We start from the raw sequence: 23,512 nt of genomic DNA on the forward strand, positions 1-23,512 counted from the left end.
CCTGTGGTACAGCAGCTGGGGCGCTGCCGGTTGGTCCCGTAGCGCCGCTCTGGGCGCTACTGGACCAACCCGGCAGCACCCCAGCTGCTCTGCCCCAGGTGTCCTGATTCAGCCTGGGGCAGAGCATCTTGGGTGCTGCTGGGTTGGTCCAGTAGCGCCGAGGAGCGGCGGCGCTACTGGACCAACCCAGCAGCACCACAGCTGCTCTGCCCCAGGCGTTCCCTAGTCAGCCGCTGCTGAAACTGACCAGCGGCTGACTACAGGAAGCCTCTGCCCCGGGCTTCCTGGAATCAGCCGCTGATCAGTTTCAGCAGCAGCTGACTTGGGGATGCCTGGGGTTCTTAAGTTGAATCTGTATGTAAGTCAGAACTGGCGTCCAGATTCAGCCGCTGTTGAAACTGATCAGTTTCAGCAGTGGCTGAATCTGGACGCCAGTTCCGACTTACATACAGATTCAACTTAAGAACAAACCTACAGTCCCTATCTTGTACGTAACCCGGGGACTGCCTGTATATGAAAAAGTTTGGGCATATGTTTTTAATAAATGGAAATTTTTCTCATTGGAATGATGCAATATGCCTTACAAATAATACTATAATAGTTTCTTTAACTATTAACAGATGTATTGCAAATTGTTTTGTCTTTGTGATTGGTCCTTTTTTATTATTATATTATTAATTTTTGGTATTACTCATGACAGTGAATAGAACTATTTTATAGTATGTTTTTTAAATGAAGAGAGGAATATAAAAGTTACATGTAACCTTAGCATACATACACCAAACAATAATAAAAGGGATTATTTCAGATTCCACTAATAAATGACTAAGCAAAACCTGGAACACCCCTCAAATCTTCAGCTTGCTCAGTCTTTGTACCCACTCTTCAGATGACAGTCACAGAGAGCTCTGCACTATAGCTGAATTGGTCAAACCCTGAAGGACCAAAGGAATAGCACTATGATGAGTCCTTTTTTCCATGAGCTAAAATAGCTGTGGATAGTAGCACAAAGAGCCACGCACTCCTTCTCCAGAGCCAGGCACCCTCATCCCCTCCCGCTCCAACCCAATGCACCCACTCCTCTTCAGAGCCAGGCACCCCCAGTTCTCCTGCTCCAACCCAATGCCTTCCCCCTCTCGCAGAATTGTAAAGCAGTGAGGGTGGTATGCGCTTGGAGGCAAAAATTGTGCTCCCCAAACATTTGTGCTGGGGCCCCAGTGCAGGAGCAGTAGCACTTATATGGTCCCCATGCCCATGGCCACCTGGAGCCACTTGCAGGAAAGAAATGGAGCAGTTGGGCGCACAGAGGGCCTCTGCCCCTGCTCCGCTTGGCTGCAGACTAGCGGGGGCTCCAGGTCCTGGAGGAATAGTCCCAGCGGGAGGACAGTGCTTCGCGGGCTGTTCCCCCCAGCTGTGTCAGCTAGAGCTGGAGTCTCTGGCTTGGGGCTGCTGTTCCACAAGCAGCACAGTGTACGGAGGAGCCACTCAGCCCCACTCCAATGAGCGGCGAGGGCAGCACCTGGGCATAGTGGGCTGGGGCCAGCAGCTGGTTCTCGGGCTCTGCAGTAGGACTCAGGGGTGCTTGGCTTTTCTTGGCGCATAGACTCACCTTCTTGTCCCAAACAACACACCTGACAAGAGGGGTGTGGGGAGCCTGCCAGGGGCACCGCCAGCACCGCATGGGGCAGCAGCTGGCCAGCCCCCACCCTGCCCTCCGCCCTTGGGACCCAGTCTGGGTGCTGAACTGTGCAGCGGGGGGGGCAGCAGCCAGGAGCACTGGACTCCCAGGAAGACCTTTGAAGTGCCCACTCCTGCCTCTGCGGCATGGCTGCAGAGAGCAAGTGGCTCGCTAGCACCAGGCTCGCCACGAGGCACCCCCCCCTTGCATGGCACCAGGGGCAACTACCCCCCTGTCCTCCGCTCGCTATGCAACTGCCGCAGAGCCAGGCACCCTCAGTCCCTCTCAGCCCACTCTAACCCAATGCCTAGGTCTCACCGGAGCCGACAGCGCAGCCACATGCTTCCCTTTCCAGGCGCTGGGGCGCATGCACAGAGCGTCCGTGAGCAGACTCCCACACCATGGACAGGGGCTGCTCCAGACAGGCTGAAGTGCCCCTACCTGCAGTGTGCACAGGCCAGACCACCATGGACAGGTGTTGTTCTGGATGTGTTAGAGTGCCCCTGCCCACAGTGAGCAGCTCCAGCCCCCACCAGTTAACCAGAACAGGTAAGCCTGTTCATTAAGGGGGAGGCTAACCAATTAGCAATTCACATCCCTAATTTACAGCTTGCCCTGTAGAGGTGACAGATAGAAACACTTTGGAAATTAGCTACACCAGATATTTATCAGAAGTAAATTTGTATTACTACTATTATATTCACTGTAGTGCCGACATCAACCAAAATAGGGACATCATTATGGTAGGCTTTATACAAACATAGAATACAGGTAGTCCCCGAGTTACGCGGATCCGACTTATGTCGGATCCGCAGTTACGAACGGGGATTTTCTCGCCCCGGAGGACTCGAGCGGCGGGACGCCTGGTCCCGCCGCCCGCCTCCTCCGGGGCGAGAAAAGCTGCTCCCCGTCTCCCTGGTCTGCTGCGGGAACCAGCAGACCAGGGAGACGGGGAGCAAAGCAGCGGAGGACCCGGGGCCGGACCCGCGGCCGCTTCCAGATCAGCTGGAAGCACCGCGGGTCGGGCCGGGTCCTGCAGACCAGGGAGGCGCTGAGCAAAGCCGCGGAGGACCCGGCCCGACCCGCGGGGCTTCCAGCTGATCTGGAAGCGGCCACGGGTCCGGCCCCGGGTCCTGCGCCGCTTTGCTCAGCATCTCCCTGGTCTGCAGACCAGGGAGATGCTGAGCAAAGCGGCGCAGGACCCGGCCCGACCTGCGGCGCTGATCTGGAAGCGCTGCAGTCTGGCCTGGGTCCTCTGCCGCTTTGCTCCGCGTCTCCCTGGTCTGCTGGGGGGAGGAACGCAGCTAGTGCCCCCCCCAGCAGACCAGGGAGATGTGGAGCAAAGCTCGGGGCCTATGGTAGAGCAGGTGGGGCGTTGCCGGTTGGTCCTGCAGCACCGCTCATTGGCGCTACTGGACCAACTCGGCAGCACCCCAGCTGCTCAGCCCCAGGAGTCCTGATTCAGCCGCTGCTGATCAGTTTCAGCAGTGGCTGAATCAGGACACCTGGGGCAGAGCGGCTGAATCTGGATGCCAGTTCCGACTTACATACAGATTCAACTTAAGAACAAACCTACAGTCCCTATCTTGTACGTAACCCCGGGGACTGCCTGTAGAAGACAATCCCTACCCTGAAGTGTTTGTAGTCAAAATAGTCACAAAAGACACAGGGTGAGGCAGCGGATATAATGCATGTGCAGAGAGAAAAATGTGATGACAGTAAATGTCACGCTAATTCTTTTTTTGTACGAATGGGATTAATTAGGAGGGGGATTAGCTAATTAGAAAGAAAAAGCGAAGGAGACCAATCACAGAAGGAAGGAGAGCGAAGGAGCCAATACAAGGAAGGAGGCAGGTATGCTGTAATGCTGAAGTTAAGAAACTATAAGGAAGAAGAGAAATGTTTGGTACAAAAGTCCAATTAGCACAGGAGAATGAAAATCATAGAAATGTAGGGTTGGGAGGAACCTTGAGTGATCATCTAGTCTATCTGCCAGTGTTGAGGCATACCAGGTATACCTAGACTATTCCTGAGATACGTTTGTCTAACGAAGTCTTTAAAACCTCCAATGACAGATTCCACAACCTCCTTAAGAGCCCAATCCAGAACTTAACTATAGTTGAGTCCCTATAGTTGGAATTTCCCCCCCAATATTTAACCTAAATTTTCCTTGCTGAAGATTAAGCTGATTACTTCTTGTCCTGCCTTCAGAGCTCATTGAGAACTGATCACCATCCTTTTAATAACTTTTATATTACTGAAGACTGTTTTCAGGTCCCGCATCAGTCTTTTTTTTCTCAAGACTAAACGTGACCTGGCTAGCAGCCTGGCTCAGTCCCCATTTGCACTGGGTCCTGGACCTACCCTCGCTGCGCCTCTGCATTTAATATGTATTAGGAGCCAGGCGGGCAGGCAGTCAGCTCAGTTCTTGCTCGTGCCGGATCCAGGAGCTCAGACCCCTCCTACTCCAGACAGGGGCTGTCCAAGACTGTAGAATAGTTGACTAACCGATAAGAATTCACGAGGCTAATCAACTATTCAATTAACCGATATTTAACATCCCTACTTAGTACAGTGGAACAGTTACTCTCCATGTTTTGCATATGACACTCGTGCCCCTACCAGTTAACCAGAACCGGTAAGCTTCACCCAGTTAACCACTTACATTGCTAGCATCCACCATATAATACTTTCTGCTAGACCATATATCCTTAGTTTGGGAGAATGTCATGTGGGACTGTGTTAAAAGCCTTACTAAAATCAAGATATTACAACTACTGCTTCCTTCCATCTGTTAGGCCAGTAACTATATCAAAGAAAGAAATTAGGTCGGCATGATCTGTTTTTGAGAAATATACGTTGGCTATTATTTATCTCAACTTGTTACCCTGTAGATGCTCACAAATAACACAAATTGAATAATTTGTTCCAGGTATCAACATTAGGCTAACTGGTCTGTAATTCTCCAGGTCTTTTTATGTTCTCTTTTTAAATATAGGTGTTATGTTTGCACTTCTCCAGTCCTCTGGGAGTTACCCATCTTCCATGAATTCTCAAAGACAATTTCTAAGTGTTTCTGAGACTGCTTTAATTCATTCCTTAAAAAGGCTGGGGTGGATTTTATCAGGCCCTGTCAACTTGAAGTCATCTACCTCAGGGATCATGGCTTGTAAGGGCAATTCAGTAGCTAGTTGTGAGATGCTTTGTTTACTTTTGCCTCTGCAGGTGCAGACAATTGCAGTTCCCATTGGCCATGGCCACAGTTCTAACTGACCAATGGGAGCTGCAATCACTCATACCTGAGGAGGAACAGGTAAAAAAAAAAAAAAGCGTCTCTCAGCCAGCTTGCCATTACAAGCCATGACCCAGAGTTTGAAAACCCCTGATCTAAATTATCTAGATATTTTACCTGTTCTTTACTTATTCTGGCTGGTGTTCTATCCCCATAGTTATTAATGTTAATTGTATCAAGTATCTGGTCACGATTAACCTTTTTTTAATGAAGACTGCAGTAGGATTTACTGGTGTGGTATCCTGGCAAGTCTCTTGCTCCATCAATGATGATAATCAGAAGACTGCATGCATGTGTGCTCAATCAACACAGCAGACTCTGAGAGAGTCCCCAAACACCACAAATCACATAAGGATTGAAGGTGCCTGGCCAGGTTTATTATTAAGCAAAATACAGTACAGTAATAGTTTTCAGGAGACTCTACCGAACCACTACACGTATGTACTTGTAACAATGGACTCAGCTCAGTCAGTGGGAGATCCCACTGACCTCTAGACTCAACAAAGACTGCCCCTCCAAGACACCACTTTATTTACAGGTACAAACAAGTTAGGCATAACTCCTGATGCAGAGGTTGCCACACTCTGATACTACTTAGATACCACCTATCACTCTGCACATCATGGCTCAATTAGAACAAAGTCAAAGCAGTCCTGACTATTGCAGAGGTTGTGACTCACAAGTAGGCTTGTCAACTTTCCAGTTTCTTAAAAGTGGACACTACACCCCTCCACTCCACTGCTCAATCCCTCCCACCTCTGCTGGTTACTGTCTCCCCTATCTCTCAGGACTCACCTTTGGCATGGATAATCAGGCTTGCAGCTGAATGAGAGCCTGCTTACCTGCCTGACCATGAGATGCGGGTAAGAGATGGCCTTGGCTCAGATTTATGATCCAGTGCTGATCCCTCCACCTCCATCTACTTTGCCTCCCTCCAAAATCCTAGGCCAGACTGACTAGGGACAGGTTGGGGATGGCATTTACAGGAAGCAACATCCCTCTTCCAGTGCCCCGGTAGGTGAACTTTGGTGCCATCAGTACTTCTGACTGGACAGCATAGAGTTCCCCTTTTTACTGCACTTTTGGTTAAAATCTGGACACGTGGCAATCCTATGGTGTGATGATGTTGGGAATAGGAAAGATGTCAAAGTAGCCAGCTCTCTCAATATTATTCTGAGCACCATGATTTTATGCTTCACTCACAGCTTCTCAGTCCCCAGAAGTTACAAATCTTGTGAACTTTTGCCCTTAGTTACAATGGCTACCATCCCCTATTACCTTTCAATAGGACAACAGTACAAAATGAAAGTCTGACCAGTTAAAACAGCAGCCCTCTCCATGCAGCTTTAAAGTGCTACAGAGTTCTGTCTTGTTCTTGCAGAAAGAAGTGAGTCTGCCTGGGATCAGGGCTACCTCCTCTAGTACCCCAAGGGACTGAAGTTAGACTGCCTGCAGAGAACACTGCCACCCTCTGGGCTCTCTGCTTAGGAATCTGGATGGTAGAGCTGGTTGAAAAAACAAACATCATGAAATTTGTTTTTGGTCATTTTTGAATTTCAAAAATATTTGATCAGCTCAGACAGACTGGAAGAGACCGAGGGGCTTGTAACGTGCTAAAGAAGCAGAGCCAACATGAGGGGGCAGGAGCTGGTAAGAGGAAAGGGACACGTGATAAAGTAACTGTGGAGAAGCATGAGGAGGGACACTGAGTAGGGGTTGGGAGCAGATGGGTCAGAGAGAAACAGGAACCGGTTTGGGGGAGGAAGACAGACTGAAGGGGGGGGGGGTGGAAAAGGTCAACTCTCCAACCCGAGTCCAGCCTGCGAGTGAATTAAGGACGCCCCTACGCGACAGGCCCCCAAGCGCCATGTTGTGTGGTTTTAAGGATGAATTTTGCACCTGAAATAATCACCCTCCCTGGGGTGGGCGGCTTCTTCCGAACGACTCGGCCGAGAAAGCAGGAATCTCTTTCTCATGGCGGGATTTCTGAGCCCATTGATCGCGCTGTGCTTGATTCATGACTTTTGGACAGTTGGGACAGCAGCACTACGGTGGTGCTGAGCCTCCCCGCCAGCACGTTACCTTCTTCGGCGGGGAGCCGGGAAGCGGAGCTGGCCTGGGCCTGCCCCTTCTGAGCGTGCACAGGGCGGCGGGAGCAGTACGCTGGGGGCGGAGGATAAGCCCCCCCCCGGCAATGCTGACGGGAAAAGGGGGTCGGGGCCGGAGCGCTCTCTCCGGGACAGCGACGTGGCGACTCCGTTCGGCTTCCCGAGGGGCGCGGTGCTGCGGGCGGGGACAGAGACACGACACCCTCGGCTGACGACGACGCGGCCTCTCCCGCTGCCGCCCGTTCTCGCGAGAGCCACAGAGGGGGTTGGGCGTCCGCGGAGCGAGGTCTGGTGGCTGGGCGCTGTCGCCATTGTGAGTTGTGCAGGCGGAGGCGGCTGGGCCGCCCGCAGCAGGGCTGTGTGGGACTGGACGCCAGGAGACGCGGCAGCGGCGGCTCGGGTGAGTGGGGGTGGCTCGGTGCGGGGGGCGCCCGGCCTGGCCGCGGGGACACGGACGGAGGGGGAGGCCCGTAGTATCCATCTTGTTTCTGGGCTGTGGCGGCAGCCGCCGCTGTGACCCAGCTTCCCCGCCACAGCCCGAGGAGCAGGCCCCGCCGGCGGGTTGCAGAGCAGCCGGGGCTCTACCCGGCTCGGAGAGACTCAGTCTGGCCACCCCCTGTCCCGCCCACCCGAAGAGGCTGGGGGTACGGCCCGAAGAACTAGCCCCCCCCCCCCGGTTGATTCCTCAGCCCCCTCTGTCCTCAGTGGGTTTGGAGCTGCCTCGCCAATGCCACCGCCACCCTCCGGCCTGCGTCTGTCCTGGGGCCAGCCTCAGCCCGTGCTCCTCCGCACCAGACCATCCCTGCGCGGGCTGGTGCGCAGCCTCCCTCCGCGCTCTCAGACTGACCCCCCCCCCTCGGGAGGTGCCCTGTTCCCTCGCCTGACGGGGTTGAGGGAGCAGGCCCCCGACGTCCTTAGTAAATCGGGGGGGGGGGGGAGAAATAAATTTAATCCCGTGTACTTAAGAGTTAATTCATCCTATATCTGTGCAGAAGTCCCACTTACCCTTCTCCTGCCGTTATCACCACGAAGACGGGGAGGGGGAGAGAGGAGAAAAGATATTGAAGGGAAATTTATCATTGTCTTGTGGGTCCCACCTCGCCAGAGCTAGTCGCTGGAGGGAACTTTCAGAAGGGTCTTGTGCCAGAGCAAAGGGCACACAACCCCTCCCCCTCTCGTAAGATACACTTCTTTCTCCCTTCTTTCCAAACTCCCTTCCTCTGTGCTTTCCTAACAAGCATAGAGGCCCCGATTCTGGCTCCCTATGTCCCCTTCTCCATGAAATAGTCTGAGAGGAGGAGGGATATATGCACACTTCCCTTATGCACTGCTGCAATAGGCCTGAGATCCTTTCAGAACTGGCGTAAGTAAAGCTCCAGTTCCTTTTATCTGCAGAAATGGTTGTATTGGCCTTTGGCAGCTGTAGGAGACAAGGAAATGTGTTGTCTCCCTTATCAGCCTTATTCTCTGGCTTGTGATCTGAGCACCCCAGTGATGAACCAGCAGCAAAGCCTGAGCCTATTTAGTACTGCCAAGTCCAAGTAAGGTGCTCCAAAATTCCAGTAGTTAGAAATATTCTTTGCTTTCAGATTTTAAATCTGTTGGATCATGACTTTTTCTAGCTATCATAGGCCTATAAAAATTACTTGAACTATCTTAAAATTACAGGACCCATAATCATTGCGACTTTTCTTGTCCTTGTGGTCCTCACTTCTCAGTGTAGTGGAGCAGAAAAATTGTTCTTGAAACACCAAGTTGAAATGCTCATTTTCTCCTTCCCTTGCTAGAGCTGATGACTCTGGAGAGGCTCTGAGTCAGGGCCAGCCTTTACCCTCTCCAGCTCTTCTGTATGGTGAACTGGTAGACTCTTAAGACTGGTTCTCTTGTATCCAGATGAGAATGTTAACACAGCGGTTGGCGGTACTAGAGTCAAAAGAGAAACAACCTTTGTTTAGGAGGCCACGGGACTTAAAGAAGCTTTGGCTACTCATTATCCAATTTAGGCCCGTCATAAAATGGCAAGAGATCTTAAGGATTACTTTAGTACCCAAGGTTCTTTATTATAAGGGAAACAGTTATCCATGAAAATTTGTGTTGCATATCCATTGAGTCAGGATTATACCCCATATTTTTCAGAACTTGATATCTATAAGAGCACACCACTTTGTCAATTCGATAGTGGAGTCTTATACCATCCATCTTGTTTCTCATTCATTTTAATATGCATTTTTTGGATTGTACATAGTACATCCCTCTGTTAAAATCTGCAGGAAACTGAACTCTCTCCAACTATGCATTTTTTAAGGCCAAACCACAGCCTTTGGGATATGCCTACAAGTTTACTTGTGACAAAAGTATCAAATGTATCATACCTTTTAGACTGGTGTGGACTTTGAATTTATCTGGGCAAATGGCAGTTTCCTTGTGGTTTAAAAACTAAACATTCCTTCCTCAGAGATCAGTCTATGGGCTTCTAAAATAAAGTCTTAGAAAACTAAAACAAATATTGATACTTACTCAATTACTAACGTGCACTCTATTATTAATTGGGTGAATACTTAAACTTTTACAAGTGATTGTTTTTATAAAACCGCTATAGAACCATGTCTGTTTTGAATGTTTTCAGTGTAATTGTCTAATCCTTACATGTCTAAATGGATTTTAGAACCTACAAAAGTGTGCTACTTTGAATCTGTATTGCCTGTTCACTCATATTTCTGCCCCAGTTGAGATCCCAACTGGGTAAGGTTTCAAGTCTCCCCCAGAGTAAAGATCCAAAATGGTTGTCAGTTGAGACTTCCTTTTGAATGTAATTTGTCAAGTAAACAGGAAACAATGCTGTACACTTGTGTAATTTGCAGGTATTACTATAGTTAGTAAAATACTTTAGGGCGTGTGTCAGGGACTAGAGGAATGTTGTCAATCGAGGAAGCCTATTCTAAGTTTGATTTAAACTAGTAATTATACATGAAGCTATCAAAGGAATATATTTTGGTAGTAGTAAAATAACCAGTATATTTTCTCCACACAGTTCATGGAACACAATTATATATAAGATTATAATTAAAATTAATATTGCATACCTAAAATTACATTTATCACTTACTTAGTGTAAGTCTCCTAGGACACAGTTTTGCAGTGGTGTATATTTTTGCCCTTTGGTGCTCAGATTCCTGGTTCAAAACATTACTAATTTTGGTGGATTTTAAAATAGAGACGTTAATGTATAACCTTAAGGGGGAGTTTTAAATGCGGGTCATTTTTTTACACCAGATACCCTCATGGGCCTCTAAAAGAGAGGCAGCAGTATAGTCTAATAGTCCCCAGGAGTGGGGCTGGGAGCACATTGGCTGCTGACCCCACCTCCGGGGACTATTGAATAGCTGTATAACTGCTAAACTTTGATGCGGGTATACGACTATTTAATTACACACTTTAATATCTCTAGTTTAAAATAATCCTCACGTCATATGTTGTCCTTTTAAGGTAGTTAATTTGTACTGGTTAATATGAAAATACTCAAGAACTCATCTACACAAAGTATTTGGGAAAAGCTATACAGAAAGAATTAAAAACTTCCATGTTGATGTAATGGTGTGATGCACACTGTAGGATGTGATTTCTCAAGTGCATCTATTAGTCACACACTTAACTGGTCCATATAAACCCTGTTGGTATGTTCAATCAGTTTCAAATATGTTCAAACGTACTAAGAAACAGTACTTTTTCTGCAATAACTTCATGTGAAGAGAGTTTAAAACAGGATTGTTATTCTAGACTAATTTATTTTCAACTGACGCAGTGTCTACGTTAGGAGTACTGTAGCAGCATAGCTATGCCATAGTTATATCAGGATAATCTTGTAGTAGTGTAGAGAGAGTTTATGGCAGTAGAAGAGGTTTTTCCATCATTGTAGGATTATTATGATTGTCTAGATTAACACTTGTTGGTCAGAGGTGTGAACCTCCTTCCCTCCTCGTCTAACAAAAGCTTCACCAGCAAAAGTGCTGGTGTGGACAGCATTATGGTGGCAGGCTATGCTCTGCTGCTGACTTAAGCTACCACTGCTTGTTATGGTATCTGGGAGACCTTGCACCAGCTCAGCGGTACTGCTATAAGGTCAGTAGTGAACTACCTCGTCATCTGAATTCAGGAGAGTGGTATTATGGTAGGAGGTATTATCTTGCTCTCTCTCAGCACAACTAAGTAGTGTGTTTTTTGTCCTTGGCATAAAGAAACTGACAAAGTTCATGCCGCTTTTTATGTTGCTGCCTAGGAAGTTCTGTAAGGACTATCCAGAATTGGGGTGGGAAGAGAAGTGAAAGAGACTTGCGTAAGGAAGAACCCTGCGTGATTGTAGTAGCAAAGTACATTACTTTGAGAGTTTCTCAACCCACTTTCCGGATCTGCACAGTGTGGGTTACTAGGAATGTTAAATCCTTTTTAATTGGTTAACCATGAAATTTAACAGGTTAACCAATTGAGGGGGTGTCATCCAGCCCAAGTGGGCTGGAGTGACCCTCCCTCCCCCACTGTGGCCAGGCTGGAGTGGGTCTCTGGCACAGGCTGCTCCAGCCCAGCCAGAGCAGCCCTTGTCTTCACCTCCCCACCCCACCCCGGGTCCACCGCAGACACCCAGAGCAATCCCTGTCCGTGGCAGGCCCAGCGAGGCTGGAGCAACCTACTAGAGGCAGGGAAATATTCCAGCCCCCACCACTTAACTGGAACTGGTACTTTCCGGTTAACCAGCTAACCTTTCACATCCCTAGTTAGAACACTAATATTACATTTAGCTCCTTGGCTAGAATATCTTCAGTCAGGTGTCCAGCTAACTGAAGTAGCAGTTTTGATGATGTAGATATAATGCGTGGCTCTGTGACATAGCAGAGTATGGAGGAAGGAAGTGTGGTGGTGTTTTTTTAAGTAGCCTCTCTGACTTCCTGCCAAAGGGGAAAGCATGTGGGTAAATGAACTGAGGGGAAAGAAGTCTAAGAAGTGAGGATGGATATATTAAACAAGGGATAGAACAGTTGGAGATGTGAACACCTTAAAGGTATTTAATGAAGATGTAGCCAAGAGAAACAAATACCTTATTTTTTTGTTTAAGGGAGATAGTATGTATTAGTAATCTGCCTCAGTCTGCCACAGCTAACTAATGCTTTGTTTATTTGGCATTTTTTAATCAAAGGATCACCAAATGATTTATTAACAGGTTGTAGTGAAGTATTAGCCTCATTTTATAATAAGAAAGGCAAGGTATAAACATGATGCAGTTTATCATATAGCCAGTTAGTGACAATTCTGGAATTAAAATATAAGTCTCCTGGTTCCCAGGCCTGTGCTTTAAAACAAACAAACAAAAAAAACCACTAGATCAGTGTTTCCCAATTTTATTTGGCCACGGAACTCTTAAACTCAAAAGAATTTTGTGGAACCCTAATAGTGTGATTTCTGGAGCTGAAAAAGTAGACCACTAAGAAGTAAAGATAATAAACAAATGCTAAACAAGGTCATGAGATCGACATTTAGTTTAATTGCACATATTTAAAAACAAAAATAACATATTAATTATTTCATTTAATCATAAAATGTTGTTGTAATGAAATTTTCTCGCGGAACCCTTATTTTTACTTTGTGGAAGCCTGGGGTTCCACAGAACACCATTTGGTAAACACTGCACTAGACACAGCTCCTTACAAAATATTGAGCAATGAAGTGGCTACCGTTTTGTTGCATTTTATATCCCTTCTTAAGAGGAAAACAACTTTTTTCCCCCTCACACAGAACACTGAAAATGGAGTCTAAACCTTCAAGGATTCCTCGAAGGATATCAGTTCAACCCTCCAGTTCCTCTTCAAGTGCTAGAACAATGGATGGAAGTAGAGGAAGCAGTCTAACTGATACATATCATACAAGAGACTCTTCACTGAGACTTGATGCCGGATGTCAGGTAAGATATTTTATATTTGCTTTTAGCAGTAACACTTTCTGTATCTGCTTCTTTGGCAAGATTAATTTCAAGGGCACTATAAAGAGCAATTTCAACATGTTTTCTCACACAAACAAGCTAAATGCAAAATGTTGGCCTCCCTAGTGATAATGCTTTTTCACTGCTATAAAATGGTCTAGTATAGAGATGTTAAATTTAGATCAATCAACTAATCGAATAGTCAATGGAATTTACATCAACTACTCGATTAGTTCATAAGGGCACCTCCACCTTTGAAATGTACAAGGGTCCTACTGGGCTCTTGCTACATTTCAAAAGAAAAGTGTGTGGGAAGCATGGGATCAGTGGGGGCCCATACAAGATTTTGCTTAGGTTTGTCTTCCAAAATGGGTTTAAAATGAGGCAGACATCCCTGTTCTCTAAAGGCAGATGGCTAAATTAGAATTTAACTGATAAGCTGATGCTTATCGATTAATGTTATTGGTTAAACTCCCACTGCCTGCCCTTGGAGACTAGTTGGGTAACTGATAAGAGTTCATGCGGTTACACAACTATTCAATTATTTAATATCTAACATCCCTAACACGCTGTGGACAGAGAGTGCTTTGCAGCAGCCTCCCCTGTTCCTCCCTCTGTCCCCTGCCCTGCATATGATAGAGGTAGGAGGGAGGCAGCACCTGCTCTTGCTCCCACCCCTTGCTGCCTCGAATACAAGATTAACTGGTTACCCTAAGCTTATCAGTTAATTGTATAGTTGGCTACATGTTGATATCCCTAGGAACATCTGAGATAGAGACAGCAGCATAAGGAATGGGTGTGTGCGCGCGTGTAACTGTTCATGTTAACTGATGAGCCTAGGCTCATTGATTAATTGTGTACTCGGCTACATGTTCACATTTTGGCTAGGGATGTCAAATCCTGTTTAAAAAGTTAATTGGTTAAACGTTAATGCCCAAAAGCTGACTTCCTCCCAGAGCTTTTGGCAGGTGGGGAAAGGTAGAGTGGGTGGGGGAGTGGGGTAGGGAGAGCCCCTCTGCCCACAGTGTGGTGAGGCCCAGCTAGGCTAGAGCAGCCCCCCTCAGTGTGGCAGTGGTTACCAGCTTATCGAGTAAGCACCAACCTGACCAGATAACTGATTAACCCTTTAATATCTCATTTTGATGACACAAAGATGGAAGTTTTTTTGAAAGACTTTTCTTTTCCCCTCCCTTTATTGTTGACAAAGAGCTAGTATAGACACTGCTGTTTGTTTTGTCAACAGAACTGGCTTCTACCAGTATATCACAATGCCTGACCTGATTGCTCTGCTCAGTATTTTGATCTCTTCTGCCCTTTTGAAGCTCCAGACGTATCTGACGGCTGAGGCTATGTCTAGACTACATCCCTCTTTTGAAAGAGAGATGTATATTAGGCAGATCGAAAGTGCAAATGAAGCATGGATTTAAATATCCCGTGCTTCATTTGCATATTTGCGTCGAATTGTTGTTTCAAAAAGGTATTTCAAAAGTGAAACCACAGTCGAGACGCAGTTCTATCGGGGGAGGGGACCCTTTTTTGAAAGATCTTGTACTCCTGAAAAAATAAGTACGGGATCTTTCGAAAAAGGTTTCCTCTCCCCCCCCTCCCGAAAGAACCAAGTCTAGACTGCAGTTTCACTTTTGAAATACCCTTTCTCAAAACAGTGATTGGATGCAAATGAAGCACGGGATATTTAAATCCGTGCTTCATTTGCACTTTTGATCTGTCTAATTTACATCTCCCTTTCAAAAGAGGGATGTAGTCTAGATGAGCCCTGAGCATGCTGCTCTAGGGAACAGAGCAAATCATTGGAATACTTCTGTTCTGCCCTGTACTAGGAAGACAATGGTAGGCAGATAGGTGCTAGGGGAACAAGCTGCTGTGCCAGTCTGACATTTCTCAGTTTTGAGAGCTCACACAGCCAGGGATGGCAGGTTTGTAGAAATTTTGGTGGTGTCCACAATGCCCAGAGCCTGCACCTTTCACCCACCCACATGAGGCTCTGGAAAAGTGTCAGTTTTTGGGTGTCAACAGAACTTGGTAGTGTAGATGAGGTTTAAGAAATAGACCTTCTTTACCACGATTCTTACCTTTTCTTCAAGTGTCCACAGAAGTTATAGCCTTCCTCCACACATCTCTATGGAGTTTGTAGTACAATATATCTGTCCTAGCACTGCTCTTTTGACATTTTGGTTTAAACTCAAATGGAGGCACAGCTTCCACTGTAAGGCAATAGAAGGAGAAAAAAATGTGATGTTATCCTTAAACTTACCTTTTTGGTAATTTAGCAGCATTAAGACTTCAAAAATAGAAGCACTCTGAAACTGATTTTAAATCAGTCTCTCTTGCTCTGAAAGACTGTCTCATAGTCAAGGAGGTGGAAGGATTCAGGGCTTTTCTTTTTTCACTAATTTGTAGCAGCTTATTTGTGACAGACTCATTTTGCAGAAACTATACAGGCTTAACTTAAAAAAAACTCAACAAATATTCTAGTAGCACCTTAAAGACTAACAAACCATGTAGATGGTGGCATGAAGTGGGTTTTGCCCACAAAAGCTCTTCAGATGACCGAAGAGTTAAACATCTACATGTTTTGTTAATCTTTAAGGTGCTACTAGACTATTCGTTGTTCTTTTTAAGATTTTCCTGTTACAGACTACCTTGGCTACCCCCTGAAGCTTTTATACAGGCTTAGGTAGGAATACAGGCAGTCCCCGGGTTACGTCAGTCCGACTTAAGTGGGACCCCTAGTTACGAACCGGGTGGGCGGGGACCCGTTAGTTCGGGGTGCCTCCCCCACTGTCGTCGCCTCTGGCGGCGCGGGGGGACACTTCCCCCCAGCAGACCAGGGAGATGCGGGCGGTGGGATCGCCGAGACGCGCTGCGGTCCCGCCGCCTGTGTCCTCCGCGGCGAGAAAAGCCGCTCCGCATCTCCCTGGTCTGCTGGGGGAGGGGGCGCAGCTAGTGCACCCCCCCCCCCCCCAGCAGACCAGGCTTTTCTCGCCGAAGCCTGGGGTAGAGCAGCTGGGGGGCTGCCGGCTTGGTCCCACAGCGCCGAGGTGCTGTGCTACTGGACCAACCCAGCAGCACCCCAGCTGCTCTGTCCCAGGCGTCCAGATTCAGCTGCTGTTGAAACTGATCAGCGGTTGATTCCAGGAAGCCCGGGGCAGAGCTGCTCTGCCCGGGGCTTCCTGGAATCAGCCGCTGGTCAGTTTCAGCAGCGGCTGACTTGGGAACACCTGGGGCAGAGCAGCTGTGGTGCTGCCGGGTTGGTTCAGTAGCGCCGAGGAGCGGCGCTGTGGGACCAACCCAGCAGCACCCCAGCTGCTCTGCCCCAGGCGTGTCCGATTCAGCCGCTGCTGGTCAATTTCAACAGTGGCTGAATCTGGACGCCAGTTCCGACTTACATACAAATTCAACTTAAGAACAAACCTACAGTCCCTATCTTGTACATAACCCGGGGACTGCCTATATGTATAATTAGCATTAAATATCATAAGTAAAGAGTTATCATTGGATTTTTTTAAAAAACACATTTCTCAAGCAAGTAGCTGGGGAGGGGGAGCAATTAAGAGACCAGGATTTATAGATTTAAAAGTAGCACAGTTGGTGGAATTTAAATTTCGTAACATGTTACATTTTTGTGTAAACAAGAGAACAGAATATTTACTTATGGCTAGCTTGGTCAGTTTGCTCTGATCGCTTGAGATTTGAACCCCTAAGCAGCATTTACCTAGTTTTGCTAACTGCGCTTATATATCTAGAATTTATGGAGAGTGCCCTGGAACTGTAGCAGTGCTTTGATTGGATGCGGAGTAGATATGTAATAGTGTAGTCGATTAACGCTAGATTACAAGCTATAGACTACACTCATTCCTCCCCCTCTCCCCGCACCAGTAAATTTTTTATCAGGCTGGCCAGCAGCCTAGCTCAGTCCCAGCTTGCGATGGGTCCAGGACCTACCCCTGCTACGGCTCTGTATTTAAAGTGTATTAGGAGCTGGGCAGGCAGGCAACCCAGTTCAGTTCTGACTCACACAAGTTCTGGGTGTGCACATACACATGACTCCTCAGGAGTGGGGCCGGAGCAAACTGGCTGCCAGCCCAACCCCCAGGAACTATAGAATAGTTAGGTAACCAATAAGAATTCATGAAGTTAATCAACTATTCAGTTAACTGATATTTCACATCCCTAATGTAGAGGGAGCTTTACAGCTCTGTATGTTGTGTGCAATTATCATGCACCTCACTTGCTTTACATGCATGTCGCTTATACATGGAGTAATACTGGTAGGGGGGAAAAAACATTTATGGATGGAAGCCAGCAGAATCTGGCAACCCTGCGCATGGGCAACGATAAACAAAATGTCTCGTGGGCTACAAATAGAACCTTGGAGGGCCTCATGCAGCTGGCCGACTTCAGGTTGCCCACAATTGATCTAGGTACTGCAGTTTTCCCAAGACTTCAAATGGATTTTACTGTTGGGATAAAATTAGATATTAACTGCCTAAAGGGTATGACATGATTAACAGGATAAAAGATAAGGCAAACAAAGATGAATTTGTATCCTACAACCATTTGAGCAACTAATTTGATAGTAATACATGCTTTTTGTATACCGTAAAAGTTATTTAGAACTCTAAAACTAAGAGCATTATAAATGCAAGCTTTTTTGGTTTATTTTAGAAACCTTCCATAAGTTTTGAAAACTTAATAGCAAAAATCTTATCACTTTCCATTATTATAAAGGAGATTTTGCAACTAAAGTGGGGATTTCTAGGGGCTGTTTTTACAAGACAATGAATTTTGTCCTGCTTTTTAGAGAATAATAAAATCTCACTTCATTTGTTTAAAATTCTTTAAAAATCACCTTTTTATTTAGTGTTCCTGCTTTAATTACTTTAATACAGTTTTTGACTGCATGAAATTTGAGAGTAGGATTGTTTGTTCGGCACCAGAAAACAAGTGTTGTGTATCATTTATAGCAGCACTACATAAGCTTAAATGGGAACATAAAGAGAAACTGTGACTTCTGGCTTTGGTAATACAGCAAACTGATTTTGAAAATTTAACACTAGAACACTAGCATCTCCTACAGTGGTTTAAAAAAAGTCTGTCAAAGTTAAATAGAATTTCAGATCTAATTAGAAATGGCATTTAATTTTACTGTGCTGAATTTATTGAAAGTTGCCTCAAGTGATGCTGATGATATGGAACGTCAACAATGTCAGCCTTCTTTATACTGTTTGATCAAAGCACCTAGAGATACAAAGATTTTGTAATTTTTGTATATATTCAGTTTTCCTTCATAAGTGTGATATTCCAGTCCTACTACTGTTAACTTCCTCATTTGTCCAGAATATGGACTGCAGCCTCTGGATATGTTGGGAGGATGGAAATACAAGAAGTCAAATTAGTTTGAGCTACTGCCATACAGAAAACTTTTCCAACAATGTTAAGAACATTTTGTACAGAAGTTAGGCAGCCAGCAGTATTTTGTAGAGGCAGCCAGCAGTGTTTTGTAAAACTCCCCTACAGAACTGTCTTCCACATGCATGCCAAAATAGCTATTTCAGTGCTGTTGCACAATGTCTTGTGAGTTAGGTACATAGACTCCCATCTGTTCATTTTCTTAAACCAACCCACTAATGGTGATTACTGTGTTTTGCTTCTAAATGGCCCTGTGCTTTGTAGGCCTTCTCTAGTAGGACTCCATGTAATTGCTCCAGAATTGTGTAACAGAGCTACAAAGTGAAACTTCTCTAAACTTCACTGGGCAAGGAGTGGAGAATCAGGATGCTATTTTTGGGGACAAATAATATAGTAGTAAGAAGAAGAGGCAACAAAATAGGAAGAAAATGGTTACGTGGCCTGTAAAGAAACAGGAACAATTAAGTACGTGAATTGTAGAAAGATGTTATGTGAAATGTTCTTACAGTAACAGCATTGGTTGACTTTAGTTAATAAGCCACAAGTCCATAGTTGTTCCATGTGTTTTGTTAGAATAAGATTTCTTTTAATCAGGATTAGGGATGTAAAATCTGGGTTAAAGCGTTAAATTAATTGGTTAACTAGTAAAATGTTGGGTTAAGGTGGGATCTGGGCTGAGGACTGCTCCAGCCTGGCTGGAGCTGCCCTCAGCCCCATGCTGGGGCTTGCTGCTGGCTCATAGCCCTTACTGAAGCAGCCCCTACCAGCAGTGTGCTCAGGCCCGCAGCGGGGAGGGGCTGCTCTGAACACTGGAGCAGCCCCTGTCCATGGTGGACTTCCTGAAAGTTTGGTGCAGCCCCCTACTTATGGCCAGCAGGGAGTTGCTCCATCCCACACCAGTTACTAGTTAACATTTCACATCCCCAATCAGAATTGTGCTATTCTGTTGTTGTCCATTATTCCATTAAATCTTGAGAAGTAAAACAAATGTAATTTGTTCTCTTTTACTGCTTTAGTCTGGGTTAATTTTTTTTTAACATTTCTAAAACATTGCTGTAGAATCTGAGTAGTGGTATATCACCACAGGAAACCTGAATTTAAAGTTCCTCTTTCCTATCCTCAAATGATTTAGCGACTTTAGCTTCCTTAAATGGACAGAGTTCGGCAGTTTGGGTTTCAGCTGAAAGTCTGACTTCTATTAATATTCTCCATCAAGAGGCTTGGATCCTTGCTTCTCTCTACTCTGTACAAAAACCCATTAACAACTTAAGGTCAAGGAGAAATCTCAAACAGCAGAAAAGAGAACATTATTCTCCACCTCCCCCCCCCCCACCCGCCCCCCAAAAAACAACAAAAAACCAAACTCAACTAAAACAAAGCCCACACACATTTGCTTAGCATTTTTTCTTAGAACTGTGACTCATCTGATGTCCAAAACATTTCAGAATTAAAGCAGGCACTTCCATCACAATATCCTGACTATTTTGATTTTAAATTACATGTAATATGCATGTTGTTCTCTAGGAATCCAATCTGTTCCATAATTCCAGTAGAGACTGGGGAATTGGAGAAAGAGGAGAAACTCATGAAGTTCCCTGGAAGCTTAATAGTTCTTCTCCAACTCGCTACTCGGGGACAATTGATCATCCATGGTCTGGAAGATTTTTGGGAAGCAGAAGCAGATTGGTAAGATTTGATAGTGTATAAAATACATGGGCAGAGGTTTTACTTACACATCTTCCTGGTTGAAAAACGGCTAGTAAGAATCGCCTGCTATGTTTAAATTTGGTAGACTCAGTCAAGTTAACAGGGAGGGAAAGAGATATGAGGGGTTAACAGAGGTTTATAAATAATTACTTGAATTAGATTTGTTTTAGGTTACTTTACAAATTGTTAAATAAAAATTTGAAGGGGACATAGCTCTGCAAGTTCTCCATTTTAAAATTAAAGGAGTAATATGCATAACAGCCAGGGGAGCAGACAGGCTTGCCCAGGGTTCCACAGAGGCTAAGCCAGAAGGGGCTGGACCTCAGGTGGAAGGGGCAGTCAGCCCTTGGCACCTCCCTGATTGTGGAATGCTGCTTTTCCCCACAGCACTGCCCAGACCATGCAGCTTGGTGCTCAGTGGCAATTTAAAAGGCTTGGGGTTCCCATGCCAAAGTAGCAGAGATGGTGGCCGGGGGCAGCTGCTCCTTTTGTGCCCTCCCTCCCCACCCCCAGCAAGCATGATAGCAGGGGAGAGATGGGGTGATAACTAAACTCTTAAATGCATATTGTGGCCCCACATATGGCTAAACACACATTATGGTACTCCTCCTTCGATCTGTTACACCTTGAATATACGTTTAGGTTACTTTGACCCTCATGTTGACATACTTTTAAAATGGAAATTGAAATTTTTAATTGTGTGACTCCAGGAGCTAGGGCCTAAGGAGTCTGTCTTAATCTGGTCCTTATCTCCCCATAGATTTGAAGCTTGCTATTTGACATTTATTTGCAACATTGAAGTCAAACTTTTTTTAAATTAGTAGTAAAACAGGAAACTGGGTAAGCCATGGAAAGGCCTGTGTTGGTTTAAAATGTTAGACATTTTTCCAAGAGAGAACTTTCAGTTTAAACAGTGTTTGGCTTACCTTCACTCTGATTCACCTTGGTGTAAGAGTCAGAGTGCAGGTGAGAAAATAAGTGCTGTGGGGCTGCCAGTCTTCAAAGGAAATAATGATGAAAGACTACATGTAGTTGAAGTGCAAGCTGTGCTTCTATTTATAAAAGGCCTGTACCTGTTAGTAGGCATTGTAAGATTTTCCATCTGGTACATTTTGCCCTCTTAAATTTTGATTATTCTTAAAGTAACCTTTGAGCTGTAATACAGAGTACAGTAAACTTCCGATAATCTGGCACCTTTAGGACCCCAGGGGTGCCGGATTATCAGATATGCTGGACTATCGGAAGGGGGGGCTATGAGGGGTCTGGGCTGGGGTGAAGGGGTGGCACTGCGGGACCAACCGGGCTGCACCCCAGCTGCTCTGCCCAAGGGGTCCCCAAGTCAGCCGCTGCTGAAACTGACCAGCGGCTGACTCGGGGAAGCCTGGGGCAGAGCAGCTCCAATGTGTCCAGCTGACTGGAGCACTTCCAGGTTCCAGGTGGCACCGGACTATCAGGAGTGCCGGACCACTGGATGCTGGACAACTTGGAGTTTTACTGTAATGTTGCACCACACAGTACTTTTAGTTCAGCTTTGTTGAGCAATGTGTGTTGTTCAGTCTGATTTGTTAAACAGGGTTGAGTTCTGTTTTGTCTTGGTTTGGGAAACTAGTTGCTACATCTGGCAGTCTTTAATGGCAGGGAGGAGAAATTCTAGTACAACTCCCAGACATAAAAAGCAGAAGCAGCTGCTTTGCATAAACCCAGCGTAGTAAAAATAAGCTTTTCTTTAACTCTTTAAAATCACAATTCAAATATATTTGTGGGGAGAATTTCTGGTAATAGGACATACAGGAAAATACTTAAATTGCAGCATGGGTGGTTTAGGTTGGACATTAGAGAAAGGTTCTTACTTGTCAGGGTGGTTAAACACTGGAATAAATTGTCTCGGGTGGCTGTGAAATCTCTATCACTGGAGATACTTACGAGTAGGTTGATAGACATCTATCAGTGATGGAACTAGACAGTGCTTGATCCGGCTGTGAGGGCAGGGGACTGGACTCACTGACCTCTCGAAGTACCTTCCAGTTCTAGAAGTCTATGACAGGAAGGTAAAATAACAAAGCAAATTGTAACAGACTGACAAAGCTATTCTGTTGTGGTTACACAAATATTACTGGTAGTAAATATATACATGTATGCCTCTTATTTCCTCAATGGTAATAAATGTATAATTCTGCCTTCTAACTTTTTAATACACATTTTATCCATGCTCTCAATCTTCAGAAGAAAGATTTCATTCATAGCCCAAGCCTATAACGTTAGGTGGCTAAAACTGACTTATTTTTCCAAATTATTCTATCAAGAACATTATTAAAATCTGACCATTAAAAGATGGATTTGAGCACTTTAAAGCTATTTATGAACTGGAAAGGTTATCTTTACTATTTCTTCAAAAACGGTAGACAATATATTTTTTTTAATTTGCATTGCTGACACACCTTGGTGTGTTCAAATTTGGCTTCGTGACAGTTCTGTATTTAGCAAAAGAAAAATGCTTTTCAGTGAAACAGAACAGATAATGTAATAAAGGAACTCTTCCTCAAGTAAAACTGATTAAACCTTGGTGTGGGAAGGAGGAGCTAATCTAAAATACATAAATATAGACACAAGTCCTAAAATAAAGCTAAAGGTCTATTTTTACTAAATCCTTTTACTGGTTCAAAAAAATCATGCATACTTTGAGGTAAATTATTTGCTCTTGTATAGTGATCATCATAGTATCTGCGTATTTTTTCCACATTTTTTTTATAAGCAAAATCAGTCTGTGAAAATTGTCTTGCTTGCGTTACCAAACTGGTTATAGTCATATAGAATTTAGGGAAACTAACTAGTAACTAATGGAGGAGGCTTACTGGTTCCAGTTAACTGGCAGAGGCTGGAGTAGATGGCTATCCTTTAATCAGTTAACTAGTTAAAATATTCATATTTAATTGGTAAACTCAGTGTTTCCCAAATGGTGTTCTGCAGAACCCTGGGGTTCCACGAAGTGAAAATAAGAGTTCCATGAGAAAATTCCATTACAACCGTGGTCACCAACCAGTAGATCGGTAGATCTCACGGGCTCTAAGAGTAGCTCTTGAGCCCTCTCTGAACTGTGCGCCTGTGCAGTACATTTACATTAGATTGCCTCATTTGAGGAGCAGCTACTCACCGAGCAACAACAACAGGTGAGTAGCTGCGAGGAATGGTGGGAGCTGGGAGGGCTGAAACACCCCAGCCAGCTGACTGGCTTTCACAGCTGGAGCTAGGCGCAGCCTCCCTGGGCTGAGTGCAGGGCAGCAGGGAAGAGAAGCACCTGCCCGGCCAGCTGGCCATGGCGCTCAGCCAGG

The 23,512-nt window shown here is 45.5% G+C and overlaps 2 protein-coding genes and 1 long non-coding RNA gene across 13 annotated transcripts in view; 1 reads left to right on the plus strand and 2 right to left on the minus strand.

The window, feature by feature from the left end:
• Window positions 1–3,120: 3,120 nt before the first annotated feature.
• Window positions 3,121–15,942, minus strand: LOC112546182 (uncharacterized). Its single transcript, XR_012905182.1, has 3 exons — window positions 15,137–15,942; window positions 6,870–9,001; window positions 3,121–6,475 (listed from the first exon to the last, which is right to left on the minus strand). It is a non-coding gene; the product is annotated as an uncharacterized LOC112546182 (long non-coding RNA).
• The window catches only part of MARCHF7 (membrane associated ring-CH-type finger 7), a 35,355-nt gene continuing 19,182 nt past the window's right edge, over window positions 7,340–23,512 (plus strand). For all 10 annotated transcript variants that reach the window (XR_012905178.1, XR_012905177.1, XR_012905179.1 and 7 more), the window contains exons 1-3: window positions 7,340–7,478; window positions 12,863–13,028; window positions 20,001–20,162. Coding sequence is in view for 7 of the 10 variants with exons in the window: in XM_075933489.1 (XP_075789604.1) it covers window positions 12,873–13,028; window positions 20,001–20,162 (318 nt within the window). In the remaining 3 variants the exon portion in view is untranslated. The remainder of the gene's footprint in view (window positions 7,479–12,862; window positions 13,029–20,000; window positions 20,163–23,512) is intronic.
• CD302 (CD302 molecule) overlaps window positions 21,474–23,512 on the minus strand; it is a 70,758-nt gene continuing 68,719 nt past the window's right edge. The window contains exon 7 of one of the 2 annotated variants that reach the window (XM_075933495.1): window positions 21,474–22,218. In XM_075933495.1, the coding sequence (XP_075789610.1) occupies window positions 22,182–22,218 (37 nt within the window). In that variant the 3' untranslated portion in view covers window positions 21,474–22,181. The remainder of the gene's footprint in view (window positions 22,219–23,512) is intronic. The other variant, XM_075933496.1, reaches the window with a different exon arrangement.

The sequence above is a fragment of the Pelodiscus sinensis genome, chromosome 7 (assembly GCF_049634645.1).
Source record: "Pelodiscus sinensis isolate JC-2024 chromosome 7, ASM4963464v1, whole genome shotgun sequence".
Taxonomy (NCBI): Eukaryota; Metazoa; Chordata; order Testudines; family Trionychidae; genus Pelodiscus; species Pelodiscus sinensis.